The sequence below is a fragment of the Manis pentadactyla genome, chromosome 11 (assembly GCF_030020395.1).
Source record: "Manis pentadactyla isolate mManPen7 chromosome 11, mManPen7.hap1, whole genome shotgun sequence".
In the NCBI taxonomy this organism is placed as follows: Eukaryota; Metazoa; Chordata; class Mammalia; order Pholidota; family Manidae; genus Manis; species Manis pentadactyla.
This window is the reverse complement of record NC_080029.1, coordinates 13,396,068-13,417,390: the sequence shown is the minus strand read 5'-3', so window position 1 is coordinate 13,417,390 and position 21,323 is coordinate 13,396,068. Positions and strand designations below refer to the sequence as shown.

At 53.7% G+C, this 21,323-nt stretch overlaps 1 protein-coding gene across 5 annotated transcripts in view; it reads right to left on the bottom strand.

Annotated features, from left to right (window-relative positions):
* Positions 1 to 340: 340 nt before the first annotated feature.
* Positions 341 to 21,323, bottom strand: part of TTC7B (tetratricopeptide repeat domain 7B) — a 245,701-nt gene continuing 224,718 nt past the window's right edge. For all 5 annotated transcript variants that reach the window (XM_036882090.2, XM_036882091.2, XM_036882094.2 and 2 more), the window contains one exon: positions 341 to 1,285. In XM_036882090.2, the coding sequence (XP_036737985.2) occupies positions 1,064 to 1,285 (222 nt within the window). In that variant the 3' untranslated portion in view covers positions 341 to 1,063. The remainder of the gene's footprint in view (positions 1,286 to 21,323) is intronic.

Here is a 21,323-nt window from a genome sequence, read left to right as displayed (position 1 = left end):
GGAGGGCTGCTGCAGTTCCAGCCTCACCTCTCAGGTTTAAGTCCAACAGAAGAGTAAGAGCCTTTCCTTACATACAGTTCCCACTTTAATTGGACCACTTCAGGTCACATGCTCATTCCTGATACTGTGTAGCCAGTGAATGCAGGATGTGGGTTGCCACACCTGAATCCCATGCTCCAATCCCAGACACGTGGGGGGAGTTCGAAAGGTAAATTCCCACACTAAAATCAGGGCTGAGCCTCCTACTGCCCAGGACTGACCTGTCCAGGGGGGCCCCCAGGAACAGAGCCTTAACCTCTCTCAGGTTCTGTGGGTTTTCACGAATGACAGAGGCCATAGGTCCATTTAAAAATCATTTTATTATTAACATCATCTTCCCATTTAGCCAAGTGTCTGTCATGTATAAGGAATGTCGGTAAATATTCCATTTGAAGCTTCTTTGTACATATTTCCATCGATAAATAAACTCTGAATTCACATAAAAAAGTTAAACTTAAATAACTCATATTTCCTTCTCTTGTAACAGGCATATATTGGTAAAATATAAATATTCTCAGACTCAGGCTTTGTTCTAAGTGAGGACAGTAATTCATCCTGTGGTACAATTATTGACAAGAAAACCAAGAAACTGTCAGCTGGTGTCCTGGCTTGGACCAGCACGGAGGTGGGAAACAGAAAATTCACATTTGGTTTCTGGGCTAAGGGTTGGGCAGGAGTGGTGATGGGGGGGATAACAGTTTTCTTTACAGCTCTGATAAAAATAATCTGTTCTGTCACTGAATTTTAACTTTGAATATATTCTTCTACATTTGCTGATTAATTCCATAATCGTTTTACTTAAAACTCAGATGTCAGCTAACAAAATATGGCACATAATCCATTTGGAACAATGTCAGTAGATTCAAAAACTATCATTGGGCCGGCGAGAACAGCAGGAGAGCGTGGGGAGGGCGGACTTGGGCTGGTCTGCTTCGTTCACTGTGGTCACTCGCACGTCCATCCACGCCCGCTGTGCGGACGGGGCCTCCCGGGCCTGAGCGGCAGTGAAGCTGGCGGGCGCTGCTCAGAGCACCCGGGGGATGATGGTGAAGGGCACCGCAGGGCTGCTGGCCTCCAGCTCCAAGGCTGTCAGGAAGCACTCGGTGGCCGCCGCGTCGTTGCCCTGAGCTTGAAGGACCTCCCCCAGCCCGTTCCAGACCTCGTGGGCTGTCGAGTTCACCTGCACTGCATCTCGAAGGATCTTCTCCGCCAGACTGTAGCGGCCCAGCTGGTGGAGGATCAGGGCCTGCAGACATTGGAGAGACAGACGTCAGAGCGACTCTACAGAGCTCTGGGCTCATCTCTGTCCTCGAGTTGCAGCAACTCCTCACAGGGAGGCAGGCTCAAGCCCTTCCCCCCCTCTGCCGTAATAGTCAAAACAATTGTTTGAACCACACGAACTGGCCCACACTCAGCTCAGCCATTTTTGGACAATAAAAATGGCACTTTACATGGTTCATCTGAATACGTAACACCTAGGCACAAAGCAGCTGGAACGGCCAGTCTGCACTGAGCCCACAGGCCATGCTGCGTGTGCGGGTGGCACCTAAAGACATGTCATTTGGAGCACTTACTATCATAATGATTAGAACAGGCAAGTTTCACATTGCTCACAGTCCCCCTATAAGCAAGCCTTTGCTTTCACTGTCCCCTGCACACCCCAGGCTCACTCCGGCACAGCTTTAGTTAGGTGTTCTGCGTGGGCCTCCAAGTATTTTATCATAACCATGTTTCCAAGTTGTGCATCCCCACCGCTGACATGTTGGTGCTCTTTCACGCAACAGACACGCCCTCATTTCCTCCATCTCCTCCTCATGGGGACACAGCTGGGTCACACCCAGTCTCTTGCTATTAAAAATTGTGTGTGAAGAACATCTTTCTAGACAGTGTCTTTTCACTTTTTTAGAGTAGCGGATTCAGATATTCTTTACAGCCCTGGAAATGGAATCTGACTGAGAAACATGTATTCTGGGTATAAATGGATAAAAAGGAACTGATAGAGGCAGGACAATGGGAGAGGGACCCGGAGTCCCCTTCAGGCTCCTGCAGAGGCCTTGGAAGAGGCTCAGTGGAACCAGCCTGACAGGCACTGGGAGATTCCTCCATTTGGGCAAATTTCCCCAGACTGGCATGACTGGTTCAGGAGATAAGACTCTCTTTAGGGTTCTCCAAATACTTTGCAAATTATATCCCCAAAGGGCCATGTTACTTTTGGGGCCACCAACAGTTTTAGTGGTCAGCCCCCAACCCTCCACCCTCCCCAACCCGCCACCATCACTGCTCTTTATCTTTGTTCATTTCATAAGAACAGACCGGCCCTCCTTATTGAAACCTGCATTTCTGTAATAACAACTGAGGTTGAATATTTCCCATGCCTTTGTTTACAAGCCTTGTAGAAGATTGCTACTCATCTGCTATAGTGTCTAGATTGTTCTTCAACTTTGGAGATTTTTTTCTTTGAACAAATGTTTTTAGTTTTCAGTATTGAATTAGCCGATCTTCAGTTATTTTTTTTTTTGTCACTCCAAAGCCTTGAAAGTTCTCCTTTTAAAGAACTGACACATATTCAATTCTATTTATTGTGATTTGCTTTTTAAAGTCATTGTCTGCTTTTTACCTGGGCAGAGAGGAATCTAAGTGGATTTCTTCTACTTTGCCAGACATAAACTAGCTAATCCTCCTCTCCTCACTCCTGTGAGGTGCCGCCTGCCACACAGTGAATTACTAACTGACACGGGCCTTCTACAACTTCCCAGTGAGCCCCAACACTTCACTCTCACATTAGTACTACATTGTTTTGATTTGTTACTCCACATCATGTTTTAACAGGTGGGATTAAGCTTTTCCTCATTGCTCTTTGCTTCTAATGTATTTTTTGACAATCTTGCCTTGTACTATTGCAGATGAATTTAAAAATCATAAATTTAAAACTCCCTTAGGAGTTATATTGTACTTGCATTAACTCTGTAACCACACGTGGAGAAGCCTGACATCTTTACAATGTTTAGTCTTCCCACCCAGGAATGTGGCATGGCCTGCTGACCCTTCAAATATCACCCTAAATCCCCCAATAAAGCCTGGCATTTCCTTTCTGTGGCCCAGGTACAGCACCGAGGAGGCCTCCCCAGTGTTCTTATGCCTGAACTTCACTAGGGGACAATGGACAGCAGATAAGCTCTCAGGAATAGAACCAGCCAGCAGCAGGGCACAAACATGCTGTCCAGGGGCCTGCTGCATGCAGCCTGAGCCACAGGCCACAGGCAGAGGCTGGGCCTCCTCGGAAGAGCTCTGGCCTCCGAGATGGGCTCTGTGAGGCAGGCAGGCAGATGCCTTCACGAGGCAGCTCGGGCTGACCTCTACCCAGGGAATGTGGCCCTGAAAGTGGTGTCTGCTGGCTGAGAAGCAGCCTGACTGCTGCCTGCACCTAGAGTACCCGGCCCGGGAGCTATGAGGCTGAGCTGGGAGGAGCTCAGGGTCAGCAGGGTGGCAGCCAAGGAGACCCATGGCCCCAGGACAGCGTGTGACACTGTGGAGGAGTCCTCCCTACAACCCCAGCTCTGGGAGGGGAGGCAGCTCAGGAAGCCTTCCTGGGCCAGGAGGATGAGGCCTCAGGCAGAGAAGCTGTCCTCCCCGTCCAGGGTGTGGAAGGCTTCAAGGTCAGCTCTACCCTCTCCATGAAGAAAACTGAAAGGACACAGTGTGCGTTTCCTTCCTCATGAACATCCAGACACGCCTTAACAATGTCTGCGCTGGAGTGCCTGCAGGGTGCAGGTCCTAGGCCAGAGCTGAGGCTCTGAGAGGGTGGCGCCCTCCCTGGAGCTTTAGAACGAGAGAGGTGGCCAGAATCCAGTGCTTGAAATTAGGACTTCACCTCGGCTTCTGAAATTTGCTCTCCTCAGACTCCATGCCCTTCCTGGCCTCCAGGGTGAACTGCTGTTTTGGCTGCCTTCCCAAGGCTGGTCAGGGTCAGGTTGGCAGGGACCACAGTGAAGCTCTCCGTGTCAGCACACAAGGCCCCTGCAGAGGACCCCTTCCCAGTCTCCACACGGTTTCTCCTCTCAGCTCTCTCCCCAGAGCGCCCCCTCTCCACACAGCTGTGAGGAGATACGGGTCCCGTGGGCTGAGAACAGGAGCCAATAGTCAGCATGGGCCGGGCTTCCTAGCAGGAGGAATATTAAGAGCAGTAACAGTAGCAAGCACTTCCACGGTGCTTATGTCCATTGGTTCACTTACTTCACCTGGAGACCCTTCCAAAGCAATGTCACATGGCACAGCCAGGACAGGTACACACTGGGTCCAGGCCTGCTTTTTCTGCTGTGGAGAAGGTGCCCACAGCTGAGGAGCACCTATTCTGTGGTGGAGAAATATCCCCACGAGCCAGGTATTCTGCTCCCCTTCTGCAGGTGAGTAACTGGGCTCCCGGGAGCTCTCCTGCACTGCTGGCTACTGCAGAGCTGGGTGAGCACCCGCGTCTCCTAGCTATTAGAGCACGGCCAAAACCCACGTGGGTGTGGCAGTAAGTAGTCACATCCACCTCCTAGGGTGGTGCTCTGCCCACCCTGGCCCTCCTTTAGAGAAAATCTGAGCTCCATACCCTCACTTCCCAACCTTGACGATCAGGTGGAAGAATGGGAGGCCATTTTCCCAAGTTACATTCAACAGGATGTGAGGGCTAATGAGCTCCTGCCTCTTTTCTTCTAGGGGACATCAGTCTGAACTCACTCTAGAATATTCTGATTTAACCAACAGAGAAATGAGAGCTGGGAGGGGGTCTGGGTAGTGGCAGCAAGACAGTAATAAAAGGAGCCACATCATAGGTATGCCTTTAAGTCATGATGTCTGTGTATCCAGTTACTGGAGACACACCACCTTTTCTCTGGGTGGCTCTACCAGGCAGGACACACATGCTGTGTCGGCTTGGCAAATGGGCAATGAAAGACAAGCCACCTGGTAAGATAGGAGGTATCCTTGGCTACGTGGCTGCAGGTGGAGAACATCAGGTAGGTCCCACCAGGCTCTGCCACTGTAGAACCAGCCCTGTGCTGTTTGCTGTTTTCTTCCTGCACATGGTCAGTTTTCTCCCCATCAGGCACCATGCTAGGCACCCATACATGGCTTATCTCATACTTCTTCTTTAGATACAAGGAGACAAGGTTCAGAAGGTTCCAGTGCCTTGCCCACGGTCGCAGGGCCATTGAGTTCGGAGCTGCAGGCCAGCCCAGGTCTGCCTGAGGCCAAAGCCCCCCTTCTCCCCACATCTTCCCGCCTGCTTGCTGCTGCCTCTGTCACTTTAAAAGACAAGCCAGGAGCCCCCTCAGGTCCCCTCAGTTTTTCCTGAGAGACAGCAAATGAGCATCTTCCACAGTATGTCTCCCTTTCATTTCTCCAAGCACGGGTGGTTGGTTGTTGCTCCTTCCCACGGTTACGGTTGGGAAATCGCTCCTCTCCAGGCACAGCTTTTCTCCGGCCCAGGCCTGCTGTTTGGGGGCACCCTGCGTGTTCACTCAAGGACTGGGAGGCTCCTTGCCTCCCTTTGGTGGCTCCCATGCTGGCCGTGGTCATGAGGCTTGGGATGGCTGCAAGCGCCAAAGGCCTGGCAGGGCCTCTTAACCCGAAGGTAGACCACCGAGATGCGGACACCTGGGAGGACCAGGGCCTTGGCCCAGTAGGACCTGGAGGTCACTGCTCTCAACGGCAACTGCTTGAGTGGGGACAAGGACACTAGCGCTTCTGCTGGAGTTTTATTTAGAGAGTGGCAGGCGCTGAATCTGAGTGTATCTCCTCCCGGAGGCTCCGGGGTATATGGCAGGGGGCAAGTCTGCCTGCAGAGAATCAGCCAGTGGACGAATCTGTCTCATCACCCCCAGCCCTGGGAGCTAAGATTGTTTTTGCGTTCTTGGGTTCTTGTGGGCTGGGAAATTTCCAGCCCATATACCTGGACTTATATTCCTAATGTAGGAACAAGCTACCATTTCCAGATGACCTTGAATCTTCCCGAGCACTCTGTTTAGTGGAATTAATTCCTCAAGCTGGAGCTGCTCAGGGAGACTGCCAGCTCAGGCTTGGCAAAGGAATGAAAAATCAGCTTCTCCCCGGCGCCCCAGCAAGCCAAGAGCAGCTCAGAAATCAGTCACACAACGGGATCCACCAAACAAGCTCCAGCTGGGGTCTGAGCCATTGCTGGGTGCCAGTGTTGCCGGCAGGCTGGCCAGAGGCGGGCCGGGCCCTGGCTGTGCCTGGCCGTCAGGACTGCCACACCACCCAACCCCCTGTGCTGTGAAGGCCTCCCTGGGTCTGATGTGATGTGCTCTTATGCACTAGAATCCTGACATCCTTCTCAATGCTACAGGACCTGCTTCCTTTCTTCTCCGAAGATCAGAGGCCCAACTCCTGAGGCTGGTGTTTAACCGTTCTCACCATCTGCTAGATCTAACTCTCGCCCTGCAGAGACCTCTTGGTTCCACCAGGCTGGTCTGACAGCCCACACTCTTCCCAGGATGCAGCCCCTAGCCCCCATCCACCTCTCCAACCTGAGTCAGCCCTGGCCTGGCCCCTCCTGCTGGAGCTCTGAGTCCTGACGATCCCCATGCCCCCCGGAGGCCAGGCCACACCGCCCTCCTCAGGCAGTGCTACTCAGAGGCACAGCTCCTGTTCCCAGCTGGCAGGAGACAGATTCAAAGAACATACTTTATTACCATAATCACCTGTCTTCTTCTCATTATCAAAATCCAAAACCCACTGAGTGATTGCTCAGATCCCAGCTATGGAGGGCCAGAACGAGCCTGCTCTTAAAGTTCCAGGCCCAGTGAAAATCTCAACAAAACCTCGCAATGGCTGTCAGGCGCTGGGCGGTGCCCTCGGCCAGCAAGATCCTGTCCGGTACTCGGTCAGCTCTCCAAGCTGGGGATTGCGGATAATGTTGGATAGAAAAGAAGACCTGCCTAAGACACTTCCATAGGTAGTAAGCGGCAGTGCAGAAAGGTGAATAGGGCAGTCCATGCTCACAACACCAGGCCCCCTTTCCACTTGGAGAGGATGCGCAAACAGGCTCCCATCCTTCCCAACCCTGGCGTCTCTGGAGCCGCTGTAGGTGAGGAACCAGCTGGGGCTGGTCGTTGAAGAAGAGGGAAATCACTGAGAGGTAACTTATTCATCCTTTCCTTCACACACAAATGAGGACAGACTCCCAAGCTTGTAATTATTATAATCAGGTGTTTTGTACAAATAAGATCTTGGTGCTGTACCAAATTGGAAGGGATTAAATTAAACCCGTTATTTCAAATGAGACAAAATGGACTTGGCTGGTGTGCGGACAATTCACATCTTTCTTGCTTACATCTTTCTTTTTTGGTGATAAGTGACACCCAAGGATTCAACACCTCACCTCACGCTGAGAGCACCGGCGCAGGAACTCTGGGCAGGCTCTTGCGTCCAGTGCTTCCTGCCATGGCCCTGACTCAGGTGACCAACAGCAGGGCTGCAGGACAAAAGCCCCTTTGGGAGACTAGACATTCCCATGGTTGTTCTGCCCAAGTGCCAAGTCAGCCCTTTGCTGCGCTCAAGGGCATGTTGTGGGCCACTGCTTGTCCCTCTAGGAGTACAGGTTCAGGGAGATAGTGTCCCTGCAAGAAAGCATCTTCCCAAAGCCTAGCCATGGCTAAGAAGAAGTCACATGGCTCAGCTCTGGTTGGGGTTGAGCGAGCAGTCTCTACGTGGCTATTGCTTTCTCCCAGGCATGCTGCTTTGGAAATCGGACATATGGCAGCAGGACGGAGATGAACAGCTCCCTCATGCTTTCCACGCTGGGCCTACTGCTACCCCGAACTTCACCCCGTGGGCACTGCACTTGGCTTCTCGGGAAGAGAGCAGCACACTGTTCTTGTCTCGCTGTAGCTGGCCTGGGTTTTGCAAAGGCTGCTGGACCCCTGACGTTAAGGGTGGGATTGGAGTGCCTAAGATCTTTCTGTCCCATCCAGGGTCGGAAACTCCACCATCACACACTGCAGGGGGTAGAGGTGGGAGTGGGGGGCCGAGGGCAGGGTTGTTAGGAGGCTCCTCCAAAAACACAAACCTGGGAGGACAAATGCATGGATCCACCAGGCTCTACGAAATTTTGGCGTGCAAGGGATTATAACTAACGTACCATATGTTATATTGATTGCAAAGTACTTCCGTAACTATCCTGTGCAATAGGCGCATTAATCAAGTTGGCTTATCTCCAGCTCTGCTCCCCATTAGGTTTTGCTGTTATGCTTGCAAGGTAGGGGCTGGGTGAGCTGTGGTCATCTCTGTACCACCAGGCCTGATGCCAGGCAGGTGGGTCGTAATCAAGACAGAATGAACAAATGAGTAAACCCCAATGTCTAAGAAATAAGAATAATGTTTAAAGCCACCATTGCCTGAGTTGAGGTCTGTCTTGCCCAGGGCCCATCTTCCTGCCCTCCACAACATGCCTGGAACAGGGTGGAGGATTTTCCCAGCACCCATGACCAAGGGCCTCAAGGTGGATCCACCTTGGAGGGGTGGGTAGGGGCTGAAGACCAGACTGGCCACTGGCCTCAGGGCTTGGCCTGCACCTGAGCTGCTGGGACCATTTGAGCCCAACTGGCACTTCCAAGGCTTTTGGACAAAGGTACATAAGCCTTTCCCTGGTGGGATCCTGTTATCAGGACCCCTGGGACAATGACAGAGCTGCTGAGCTGGCTGTGGCCTGAGCTGTGACTGTGCTGGCACATCGGGGGGTCAGGACACAGGCCCTGGGCACTGCTGGGGACCACCCTGGCTGGAGGCGGAAGGCTTGGTGCTCTCGGGTAGGGGGAGTGTAGGCTGAGCATGTGGGCCCCAGGCTCACAGGGGCTGAGTTTGAATCCTAGCTCCACCATTGACTTGGACAACTTCCTCTGGGTCTTAGATGCTTTATCTGTGTAATGGGGACAAACCCAATGCGCAGGAGAGTCGCAAGGTTTAAATGAGACAGAGTCTGTCAAGCGCTCCACAGAGTAAACTTATGGTAGCTGGCTGCCATCACCAATGTGAACGTTATGATCTTCATTATTACTATTAATGACTGAGGGGAGCGGAGGGGAGGGGAGCGGAGGGCTGTCTCTGACGCCACAGTGAGATGATGTCACTGCAGTCCTGTCTCCCTCTGGGCCAGGGACCATCTGATTTGTCTTTGCACGTGTGGCACCCACAGTGGGCCTGGCCCAGAGGAGGATCTTGGTGAACATCTGCTGAATGGTTGGAAGGATGGACAAGTGCATGGTGGGGAATACTGGGATAGTGGCAAGGAGAGAAGTGGGCGTGGCCTTTTGCCAGTGCTTTCCACCTATTAGCTGCCAAGAGTTATGGCCTCAGGTCACCCTCATCCATGCCCCTAAGTCAGACATGACTCACTCAGGGCCTCCTCTGCCTTTCAGGGGTATCAAGGCCACTGTCAGGGTGGGAGAGCCCCATGGGAGATGGTGCTCTGTCCCCCCGGAGCCCAGTGACTTGCCATGGCTGCCCCTCAGGCTGTTTGCTTACACACTGTACTTCTGACACTGCTCCCAGGAAAGCTCTAGAGCCACCTACAGACTGCCTGACACCCGTTTGCAGATGAGGAAACACAGAGCCAGAGACAAGAGCCTTGCTCAAGGCCATATTCCTGATGGATGCAGAGCAGGGCTAGGTGCTCGAAGTGCTGGGACAAAGGGCCCTGGTGTGGCACAGGGCATGCAGCAAGTGCCCCAAAATTTAGACTCCAAGCACAGTGCTCTAAACTGCCTTCAACCCAGCTGCTTTCTGCTTATCCTGCCTGTGGCTACATGCATGGCAGACTGAAAGCCTTCTGGAAGCCTACCAGAACCCCAAGAGTGGCTTCCATAACCAGAGAGATAACAGGGACCCCACATGAGCTCCTGCCTCTTCCCAGAAGCTGTCGACTGGTTGGACTGGAAGTGTGTAACTGAAGTATAAGCATCAAATGAGAAAACCCACCATTTCTTTTCAGGTATTTGCATTTTTCTCCTGAAGATGCACTTGATCAGAGAAAGCCAGGTAGGTGGTGGTGGTGGTCTCAAAAATATTTTTCTTGCGAACCAGAATATAAGTAGACTGCAAACCAGTGCCACTCTGAGAAGCCCACAGGAGGGAATGGCTTTGGAAGGATTTCCTTGGGGAATACAAAGCCTTGGGCTGCCCTGCCTCCCTTCCTTCAGAGCGGCCCTTCCTTTTCTGGCAAGTATCAAAGGCACTGTCAGTTCTGAGCTTGAGCATTTTGTGGGTGCAGCTGAGGGGGCAGCCCTGAGCCCACCCTGCTTTCGAACGATGCCTTGAAAAGGAGCTGAAAACATGTGAGGGTGGGGTGGGGGTGGTGCCCAACTTCCCTACCTGGATTTCAGCAGCTCCGGGTGAGGCCTGGTCTATATTGGGCTCTGTTTGTGATTCATTTCTGTTCTGAGTGCTTAGAAATTGTGCTGGCTCGCCGGGGGCCAAGTGTGTGGGTCCTGGCCAACTATGCCAGCCTTGGAAGGGCCCGATTATCCAGGCCAGGAGCTGCAAAGGAGCCAGACTCTAGGCATCTTGACCAATGTCCCCTGTATTTCTCTGCCCACTGAAGCACCAGATTGGGGTGGGGTTCGCACATTGCAACTCAGTGCCCTTCACTAGGTCGGTCAAGAGGCGTCAAGGGAGGCCCTGGAGGAGGTGCCTCTGGACTTGGTGCCACTCCATTTCCTTCCGAGCAGGTCAGAAGTTTTGGGGAGGGACTCGTCTTCATTTTGGCTATTTTACTCAGTTTTGACTCAGTTTCCCCAAAGGCCAAGGTTAGCTATTCCTGACAACCCTGTACCCATTGAAGCCACAGAGACACAGGGCTGCCACGTGGCTGCCGCAGCTATTACCCCTCCAGGTCCCATCTATCCACCCCCAGGCTCCGGTGTGGACAGAACATTCATGAAGCCACTTGACCTTCAGAGTGACAGAGGGCTGCTGAGGTCCTGTTCCAGGGTTCTGGGTGGAAGAGCACAAAGGAAGAGGCTGGGGGACAAAGGGGAGGAGGGTGCATCAGCTAAGTGGCTCCTGGGCAGGGCCGGTGACCGACTGCACATTTACTGAAGAGCGGCTCCTTCCGACTGGGCTCTGGGATTGAGAAGAGCTCTGGACAAGGCTAGTGGACGCCAGGCCCCCATGGCAGCCAGCCTTTCTCTATCTAGAGACGGGGCTGGAGACAGAAATTACCAGAAAATCTCACATCCTTACAACTGGGTAAGTCTGGGGCCAGGAGCAGGGCAGTCGCCTGGGCACGGAACAGACAACCCTTGGAAGCTCCCCCTCAGGCTGTGCTGGGAATTCGTGCTGAGCATTCCAGAAGGGAGGAGGCACAGGCCCCAGCTGCTCCCCTTGTCCGCCCAGGGGATGACCAGATGCAGCTGCAGAGGCTGCCTGCACCTTTGTTCACACAGGGTATTTGATGGATTCAGGAGGCTGTGCTCTTATGGGGCCCCTTTTCCAGGTCAAATATTTTATTTGAAGAAATGTGCCTTTTGGGGAACAGGCCTTTCTAGCATTGAACTCAACTCAGAAGGAAACAAAACTCAATTTTTCAAAAACCTCTTATTTTTCTAAGACAGCAGCCAACAAGCCATGGAAGCAGAAACCCTCAGGATTAGGAAGGGGGCTTGGGCCTCTGCTCTATGACGTGCAGCCTCCTGCTCTTGCTTGCACTCTCCAGTGATGGGGAGCTCATCACTTCCCTGGGCAGCCCACACTGGGCAGTCTGCACTGTTGGTTAAAAAATGTAGAGCCCTAATTAAGCTTTTACCTAATTCCCCCTTTCCGGTGTTCACTGATTCCTCTGGAGTCATGTGGAAAAATCCCCTCCCCTTTCTACCTAACAGCTCTTCAGGAGCTGAAGAAAGTTTCCAGAACAGCTCACACACACTCAGACACACACACACTCACTCCAGGGCTTTAGAGGAATGGTGAATTCCAGCCTCGCTACTCCCCCAACCTCACTGAACCCCACTGCTTAATGTGGCCCCAAAGGAGTCCTCACTGTGGGTTCAGAAAAGGAGCCAACACGCCCCAGGAAAATGTGAGTGCGGCTTTTCTTTATGTAAACATCTGATCGGCAGAATCTTTTAAAGCTGTTTTCTTCTGGGATGGTTTGGAATATTCTGGAGCTGCTTATTCTACAATCAGCAGAGTGACAGGCTGTCAGGTAGTAAATACCAGCAGTGAGGAGTGGCGGACAGTTTGGCCATCAGCCAAAGAGCCTGCCCAGCCTCCAGGGGATTTCCTTTGGCCTGATTTCTTTGAAACTGGGTGCTTCCGCATCGCTGCCCGAATATCCACAGGCTGTGGTGTCTTTTAGAGAACAGTCATTGGGGATTGGTGGGAGTTTAGGGGAGAGACCTCAGTCAGCCAGTCTACCAGCCGCTTCGGAGCACCGAAGACCAGTCTGCTCCTACTGTGGACAGACGCCCAGAGGGCGGTCAGGGAGGGTAAAAGGCATGTGAGCATTCCCCAAAGGGCCAGCCTTCTTATTTTAAAGGCAGGAAAAGGGGTGAGGGGACCCTGGGCAGACAAGCCCTCTGCCAAGATCACAGTGAGCCGAGGAGCAGTGGCCTGGGTTCCAGGCAGAAGCTGTTTCCTCTGCTACAACCAGGGCTGCTTCTAGTTCTTCCCTCCCTCCCACAAACTTGGGCTGAGTGGCTGTGGATGTTCTGACCACACTGTCCTGGGCACTGGGAGCTCAGTGGCACAGGCTGCCCCTCTGGCCTGGAGGGGTCGGCTTGCTGAGAGCTCCCTGAGCTGGGCAGGCCTGTCTTTCATGAGCGGAGGCCCAGCGTCTGGAGCAGAGTGAGGCCTATTGGAAGGACGAGGGAGGATATTCCAGAAGAGATAACATGATGCTCCCTTGCGTTTTTAAACAAAGAAGGCGGCTGAGGTTCGGAGTCAGGGTGACTGGCTCACAGCCACATAGCTACAGCTGTCATCCAAATCAGATCTGACCCTCCAGCTTCTAAATCTTCCTGTGAACAGAGGTCTGGCCCTGCAGGTCTGGTTCTTCCTGGAGATCGCCCCTTCTCATTACACCTGCCTGGTCTGGGGCAAGAGCCTAGTTCTTGGGCAGCCACAGCCGAGAAGAGCCTTACTGATGACAAAGAAATGAGGAAATAGCCTTGGGAAGGCAAGCACCCAACTCAGTTACCAAGCCAGGTGGAGGCCAAGTGGGGTCTCAGAATGCAGGTTTCCTGAGGGCCAGCTCTGGGCTCTTTGCTCTGTCAGGCCACCAGGATCTCTTGAGAGGGTGGCAGGCATTTAGGGGACCAAGAGAAGCATTCTAGGAGTCTTTCTCTGGGTTAGCTGGTTCTGGACCCCATGGCTCATGGCTGGGCTGTCCAAGAAGCAATCCTCCCTGGGGGATAAGTTCTGGGGAGGGTACTTCCCGTCCAGCTCTGTCGGCCTGCCTGGGCACTGCAGGCCCTCCCTTCACATGGAAGCTGCCAGACTCCAGAGGCCCAGACTGTGGGCTCTCAAGGCCCAGGTGACCACCAGAGGGCCTGGCTTGAAGGGGCGGATGGGGTTGCCCATGTCTGTGTAATGTGAATAATGCCCATGCTATGAGCCCACCCTCTTCTGGTGGCCAGGAGGGTGACCCCCTACCCAGCGCCCTGGGTTCTGGGTTACAGATGGGACCTGGGACGGCCTGGCTCCCTTCCCTGTGACCCCCGCCTGCCCCAGCAGCATTCTGCCTGGTGAGCTAATCTTACAACACCCCCACCTGTAATCTGTGATTACAGATCGGCCCTCTGTGCCCTGGCAGTCTCGCCACCCCAGCTACAACCGGCTGCCGAGATCTGAGTCCCTTTGCTTGCCCACCAGAATGAACGGTATGGAGGCCTTGCTAACTGGGAACGAGAGGGAGAGCTGACGCTCCTGACAGAAGGATGGCTCCCCCTCAACATCAGTGTGTCTGCACCCCTCTCACCTCAGCCCTGGGAAGATGAGGTGGCATCTGCTTCCTCACTGAGAAACAGTGCAAAGGCAGGCTGGGAACTGCTCCCTCTCTTTACCCCCAGTGCCACCCCACCCCCAGCCTGGGAGGTGGATCACTTCTATCAGTGCATGGCCGGGTGTCAGGCACTGCTGCAGGCAGGGTCCCAACACCAGGCTGGGAGGGTGACAGGAAGCGCTATGGGCAGACAAGCCCTCTGGGGGGTCGGGTGAGCTCCCTGCCAGCTGCACTGATAAATTCAACGCACACGCACACAGGCACCACATACGCACTCCAAGCTCCGCACAGTGCACTGACCTAATTGCAGAAATATCAAACTGAGCAAGTCCCAGGCAATATCAAAGGACATCAGTGGAAGGAATCTCAGGTCTGCCTCTGTGCAACTCAGGCTGAGCAGGGACCCTGGCAAGGGGTGAAGAAGGGACAGGAGGAAGCCTTGGGGTCCCCAAGATGCAGGAATGCTAGGCATCCTTGGAAGCCTGAGACAGTTCTTGGTAATATTCCAGATGAATCACCAGCCTCCCCTCCCCCAATTTGCCATTTAAATTACATGCTTTGTTGTTGCAGTGAGCGTAAGCTCAGGGGCTGGGCGTGAACATGAATATTAGCTACCAGTTCTTAGGCGAGAGAATGCTGCAGTTTGGCCCAGTGCCGTGGACCTGCCACAGCCCAGCCGGCATTTTATGGGGGTGCTAACACGGCTCCCCATGCTCGTACTTTTCCACTGGTAATAGGCAAGAGACTCCTGTTGACTTACTTGTGCATCTCCCTGGTTGACTTATTTATTTTTATCTGCCTTCCCCAGTAACAAGTCAGGCAGGGACGCAGAGCAGGGCGGCCTGGAAGGCCCGAGTTACCCACGCAGTGGAAAGTCTGGTGCTAATCACTCCCCAGAGGCCGAGGCCCAGCCTCTCACTCTCAGCGGATGTGGTGTTTGGGAAGACAGCGTCCCACCCCAGGCCAGTGTGGCCCAGCCGGAGAGGTGTGGGCCTCTGGGAAGTGCTGAGTGAACTGGGCCTGCATCAGGCCTGCTTCCCCAGGTGAGAACAGGGGCCCAGGCAGATGCCTCGCTGCCCCCCGAAACTGGTGGGGACAGTGGTGGGGGTGGGTGGGAAGAGACACAGCCCTACACTGGTGCGGGAAGTGTCTGACAAGCTCCAGAGGGAGGCTCTACCATCAAAAAAAATTCACACACAGCCACCCCAGAGCCAAGGTGAAGGGCTTCCTGGGGTCCTCCAGCCAGACAGTGGGGGACTCTGAAAGCCCAGCGCTTGGCTTTCCTCCCAGTGACCGTGACGGACCTTCCTCGTGCCTCTGTTCAAGCTGTCCTCAGAGGGAGTGGGGGAAGGGTGCTGTGTCCCTGCATTTGGGTCTGACCACGTATCACCAAACACTGAAAACAAATGCTCGTCTGCTTTCACTTCCCCTGGGACGTCCTGGCCTTCCCCAAGGCAGGAGAACAGGGCCGGGAGAAGTCTTGCTGGTGGAGGACATGCCCTCCCAGGCCTGCTCCGCGGTCCGCCACCAATTGACCAACTTTGGCGGAGCCTTCTCTCAGCCTCACCTTCCCAACGTAGAGGACGAAGGGGTGGAACAGATGATCAAGATGAAAATTCTAGGGCTTGGTAAAACCTTCTGTCCAGCAAGTACTTTTTTGGAGCACGCACTGTACACGAAGGTGTATCCGTTCTTTCAAGACATAAACCTCAACTGGAGAATCAAGCAGAAAACACTGCCAGACAGACACTCTCACCTCTGGTATATGTGGTGAGGTACCCAGGCATGTGAGGGGTGAGGGGTGAGGGGTGAGGGGCACAGCTAACACGGCTTCGAAGGACTTTCTGGAGGAGAGGCCTGGCACAGTGCTGTCCCCCAGCAGCAAAACCAGACACAAACAGAAGAGTGGCCCTGGAGCCACACTCCCCAGTGTGTGGCAGCAGAGGTGGGAGAGAGCTGCGTGGGCGCTACTGGACCCCGCGTAGCGTGTGGTCCCAGGCAGCCAAGTGGAGTGGGACTCTGCAGGGTCACTGTGCCTTGCTGTGTGGCTTTCCCTCTGACTTGGGCCCAGCATGTGGCAGGGACAGAAGGTGTGCTCACTGTGAGCACCGGAGGACTCCTGGATTTATAGGCAACTCTGGAAAACTACAAAAAGCCAACAGTGCAGAGGGGAAGAGCTCCCAGCTGCTGGACTGAGAAGCTCAGGGCAGCGAGAGGCAGGGGCTGTGGGAACCCATTTCCATATCCCCAGAGACCTGCATGGTCCTTGAGACCCAGTGCACACCAGTAAATGCTACTGACCGAAAGGCATTCTGGCACCTGGCACATGCTTAGTATACTGCAGGCACTCAACAAATGACTGTAGCATAGGTATCGCCCCCCAGCTCTGCACATCACCCACTCGCAGCAGCCCATGGCCCACCGGGAGAGGGCTGGAAACCTCGCCCAGTCTCCATGCCAACTTGTGCCTCTGGGCAGGCTGGACTAGGAGGAGAGGGTGCTGTCCGGGTGGCAGGATGACAGGCGTGCTGCTCAGCCAGGAGGCCTTCCAGGTCCCCTCCCTGAAGGCCACCCTGGGAGGCAGCCTCTACCTGGACTTCGTGGAGAACACCAGCTACATCAGTAGTCGCCGGGCTGGCAAAGCCCAAGTGCTCCCACAGCCTGGGTTTTCCACAGGCCCTGCCGGGGTCTGCCCACAGCCCTGTAGCCCCGAGGTGCACAGTTCCCTGACAGCCACTGAGGCACAAATGCCGGGGGATCCACTACCTGCTGCAGGGAATGTGGTCATTTTGGCCCGCACCTCCCCATCCCTGCCAAGGTCTGGCATTAACTATTTTTCCATTTTTAAACAGGAACAAACAGAAATGATAAGATACTTTCTGATGGAAGGAGGACTGGAATTGAGAGGCCTTGGAAAGAATTTCTTCCACAAATAACCAGAGAATTCACAGCACAGATCCGGGCAGGAAGGTGGGGCGGAGGGCTCACTGGACTGTGCTCCGCTTCCCCTCACGCCTCTGGGCTTTCCTGGAGCGCCAGAGCTGAGGACAGCTAAGGTTTAGTGAGGAAGATAAAAATGCAGTTTGCTTGGAAAAGGGGATTTTTTTTTTTCCTCCTGGGTTTTTGTTATAAACTTTCTTCCAGGGCCCCCAGATCTTGTCCCAGGGCTGGAGTGGTGGTGCTCAGATAGGCTGGGGACGTTCAGGGAGCAGCTGCCATCCGAGAATTGTATGAATTGCGTGGCTGCTGTGGAAATGGAGCAGAGACTCAGCCTGGTGCTTCTTTTCCCACACAACTGAGCTCTTATCACTGACCACTTCAATATGGAATAAATGAGCATCAAGATTAGAGCCATTTCCTCAAAGTTCCCCCATCAGCTCTGCTGGGAACAGCAGTGATGTGCCTGCTCCCTGAATGGAGGTGGGGGGCTGAGCCAATGTGCACGAGCCACCTGCCGGGTAATGGGCCGGCTAACAAGGGGCACTGACGCCTGTACAGAACCTCCAAAGTGGCTCCCCCGGGGCTGAAACAATCACTTGGAGGGAGATGGGGGAAATGAGAAGAGCAAATTAAAGAAACAGCAAATATTACTCCTGTGGTTAAGCTCATGTGACTCTTACACCGCATGGACTCAGGAAAGGAAATTCATGGGGAGCCACAGCAGTGGCCTTTCACAGGCAGGGGTGACTTGCCTGCAGGCTCTGGCTGCTGAAGAGCTGGGGGGATCAGGCCTCAGCCTCCCTGTAACCCACCTGGGCAGCCCCTGCTCTCTGACTGGGGTGCTTGGTGAAGAAGTACGCCCTTTACTTCTCTCAAAGAATGGGGAAGGGCAGGCCCGCCAGGGCATGTCCACCCACACAGCCTCGTGGAGGCTGCTCTGCTTCCCATGGGGTTCTCGCAGCCACACTGTCCTGGGAGAAGGAAAGGCACAAACACTGGCAACTGCTGGAAAGATCCTACTGCCCGGCAGGTGCTCAGAGCTGTGCCCGGCCCTCATAACAGCCCTGCTAGCATGGTATCTTCATTCTGCACGACAGAGGCTAAACAACACCTCCAGGGTCATAGATGTTGCCAATGGAGGGCAGAGCCAGAATTCAAATGTGGGTCCTTTTTGCTCCAAAATGTGTTCCACCCTTGCCTCCCTCCCTGCCCCCTGCCCCAGCAACGGAGACTTGCTTTCTCTCCGCTGAACCTCCACTCTGCTTTCTGTCTCCCCCTAGAGTGGCAAGGCGAGCCCAGCTGTACTGTGCCACCAGCACCCTCCACCCCAGAAGTCCTGAGGCAGGGACACTGTGTTCTTCTCTGCCAATGCCTCCTGCTCCTTTCCCCCCATTAAACCTTTGGATCTGTGAGTCCAGGGATGTGCGGGTAAACTGGTTCTCTAAAAGAAAAAAAAAAGGCCTGATTTGTAGTGTTTGCCCATTTCTGTGGTATAAATACTCCCATTGTGGCCGACTTCAAGCTGCCCACGATGTCACTGTAGGAGGCAGGGGGAGATGAGCAGACTGAGCCTGCTGGCTCCGGCCCGCACGCCTGGCCCTCCTGACTGGCAGGAGCAGCACAGAGCCCTGGCACCACAGCGGAGGGACCACTGGAAACGCAAGCGACGCTGGTGTTGCATGGTCTGCTCTCTATGGCTGAAGGCGGTGCCAGCACAGAAACATTTTCTTCAGGATTGAGGATACAGAAAGGGAGAGAAGAGAAACGTTTTCTTCTGTCACAGAGCAACCTGACTTGGGGAAGCTTAAGGCACCAGTGAAACAGCCTCAGAATACCTCCGGGAAAATGGGGCTGGAGGCTCTGTCTTCTCCCACCCAGTCTCCAACCATTCAGCAACAAGGCCTTCTCAGGCTGATTTCCCTCAAGACAATCTTCCTGTAAACGGGGCTGTGTCCCACGCCACACTCACTGGTGGGTGTATGGCATGTGTGCGGTGGTGGGGGTGCCGCAGGGGGTGCTGGCCAGGAGGACGACACTACAGCCAGCTTTCTTCAATCATTCCAAAGGCAGAAGCAGGTTTGTCACCTTCGTATGAGATGCCAGGCAGTAGGTAAAGGATGTAACAGCTTGTGGAGTTCTAATTAGATTGCCAATTATAACTCCATTGACCTGCCTGGCTTCAAAAGGCCTGGAAAAATGCATGTTGTCCTTAAGAGGAAGAGGATTTTGCTTCTAGTTTGTTCGGAGAGAGCCCTACAGGGACCCCTTGCTTCTGCTTTGGTTCTAGCCCCAGGCATCTGTCTGGATGCCCGCTGGTCCAGTGCAGAGGATGAGGGAAAACCTGTGGGATATGGATCCCTAGAGGGGAGGGGCTCTTCCTTGCAACACCCAGGCTTTGTTCCTGTAGCCATGACGAAAGACACACAGAGTCATAGCCCACAGGCTCCCCTGTGTGCATAGGCTAGCAGTTTCTCCTTCATTTGGAAATGACATTGTTTCAAAGAAACAAAGGCTCTAATCAAGACTGGCCTCTTCGCAACGCAAGATCCCAGGCTTAGATCAAGGAATTCCGAGATTCCTTGTGGAAAACAGTTACTATTGGTATCAGCTTGGGGCACCCGTCCTCGCCTGGGAGACTGACAACTGGCAAGAGAATCAGGTGTCCAACAGATGAGAAGAGGGAATGGCTCACGTTGCTCCTAAGAACCAAGGCACACGTCACTGCCAGACACCATTACAGTCTTGGCGCCTATGTGTGATCACATCTCATTCCCCCACGGCCTCGTGGGACGGACACCATCATTCCCACTCACTGAGGGAGAAAGCGAGACCCAGAGAAGAGACCCCAGCCCCTCCACGTGGAAGCTTTGTCTGAGTCATGCCATTCCTGCTCCTGATGCTTATCAGTGACTTTGCTGAGACCCTTCCTCTGCGTGGTGGCCTCATGGCCCTCAACAGACCACTGCAGGGCGCAGGGCCGGCCGCAGCCCAAAGCCCAGAGCAGAGCGGGGCAGTGGAGACAAGGCGGTCTGTGAATCTGGCCTACATCCCAGCTACAACGGGGATGAGATGGGCAGATGTGGGAAAAGGACGCAGATGACCAGAACCCAAGTTTCCTCAGTAGTCAGGCTCCCGTCCTGCTCCCGACATGTCAGTGCTCCCTGGGTTCTGTCCTTGGCCGGCTCTCTCTCTCTTCCTCTGTGAGTCATGTCCCAGGCCCTCCCACAGCTCCACTACCACCTATGGGCCGCCCCTGCCCCCTAACCATGGCTCCAGTCTCCAGCCCCAGCCCAGCCCAGCCCACCAGCCACGTGCCGTGGAGCACCTTTCCTGGCAGACTGGCTGCCCCATCTCAACATGGCAGACCGGACCTGCACCTCCTTCATCCCACGGCCGCTCCTCCTCCTCGTCCCCTCACGTCAGCGAAGCATCCTATCCACCCAGGAGTCTGGAAGTCAGCCCAGGGCCTTCCAGTCCCCTCACCAAGCCTGACTGCGTCTACCTTCTCAACAGCTCTTATCCTGAACTGCCCCTTTGTCACTAGTGGAGTCCAGTCCTCAGTGTCTCTCAGTTTCCACCTAACACAGCCTCCACAGCTTCTAGAATGGTCTCTCCAAAATGGAAACCTGATCACATTAATTAAAGTTATTCTTGATCCTGAAAAACTTCGAACCTGCAGAAAAGTGGAATGGCTAATATAATGAGCACCTGTAGATCACCTACATTTAACCATTAACATTTTCATATTTGCTTTATCTATTTTGGGGACAAAGGTTAGTATTTTAAAGTAAATTATAGGCATCATGACATATTACCCCTAGACACTTCAGTAGGAATCTCTAAAAAATAAGGATGTTTTCTTATATAACTACCACACCATATGACACCTAAGAAAATCCACAGTACCTCCTTACTACCATCTACTCCCTGGTCCACATTCAGATTCCCCTAGTCGCTCCATACGTATCTCCAAGAGCTGGTTTGTTTATTAGCTATTTGAGCTCCATCTGATCCCCAGCCTGTGGGAGTCTACACCGCTGCTCAGCGGCTGACACTCGGCCCCCAGGTCGTGCCTCCTGTGGGGACTTTTTCTGTCCCTCCCACTTTGTACATATGGCCCTTGTGCCCTGAACATCTATCGGAGTCCCCATGACTTCTTATATTTACGTATATAGATTTATGACTCTCTTCCAGGCTTTCAGTCCTCAGGATCTGGTCCAGTATCCATCACAAAACTAGGTTCCATGCATCTTATATGTATCACCTCATTTAATTCTCATCACAGTTACTAAGAGGCTGCGCTGAATAAGTGGCCAGTGACTGTGCGTGGGGCTGGAGGTAAAGC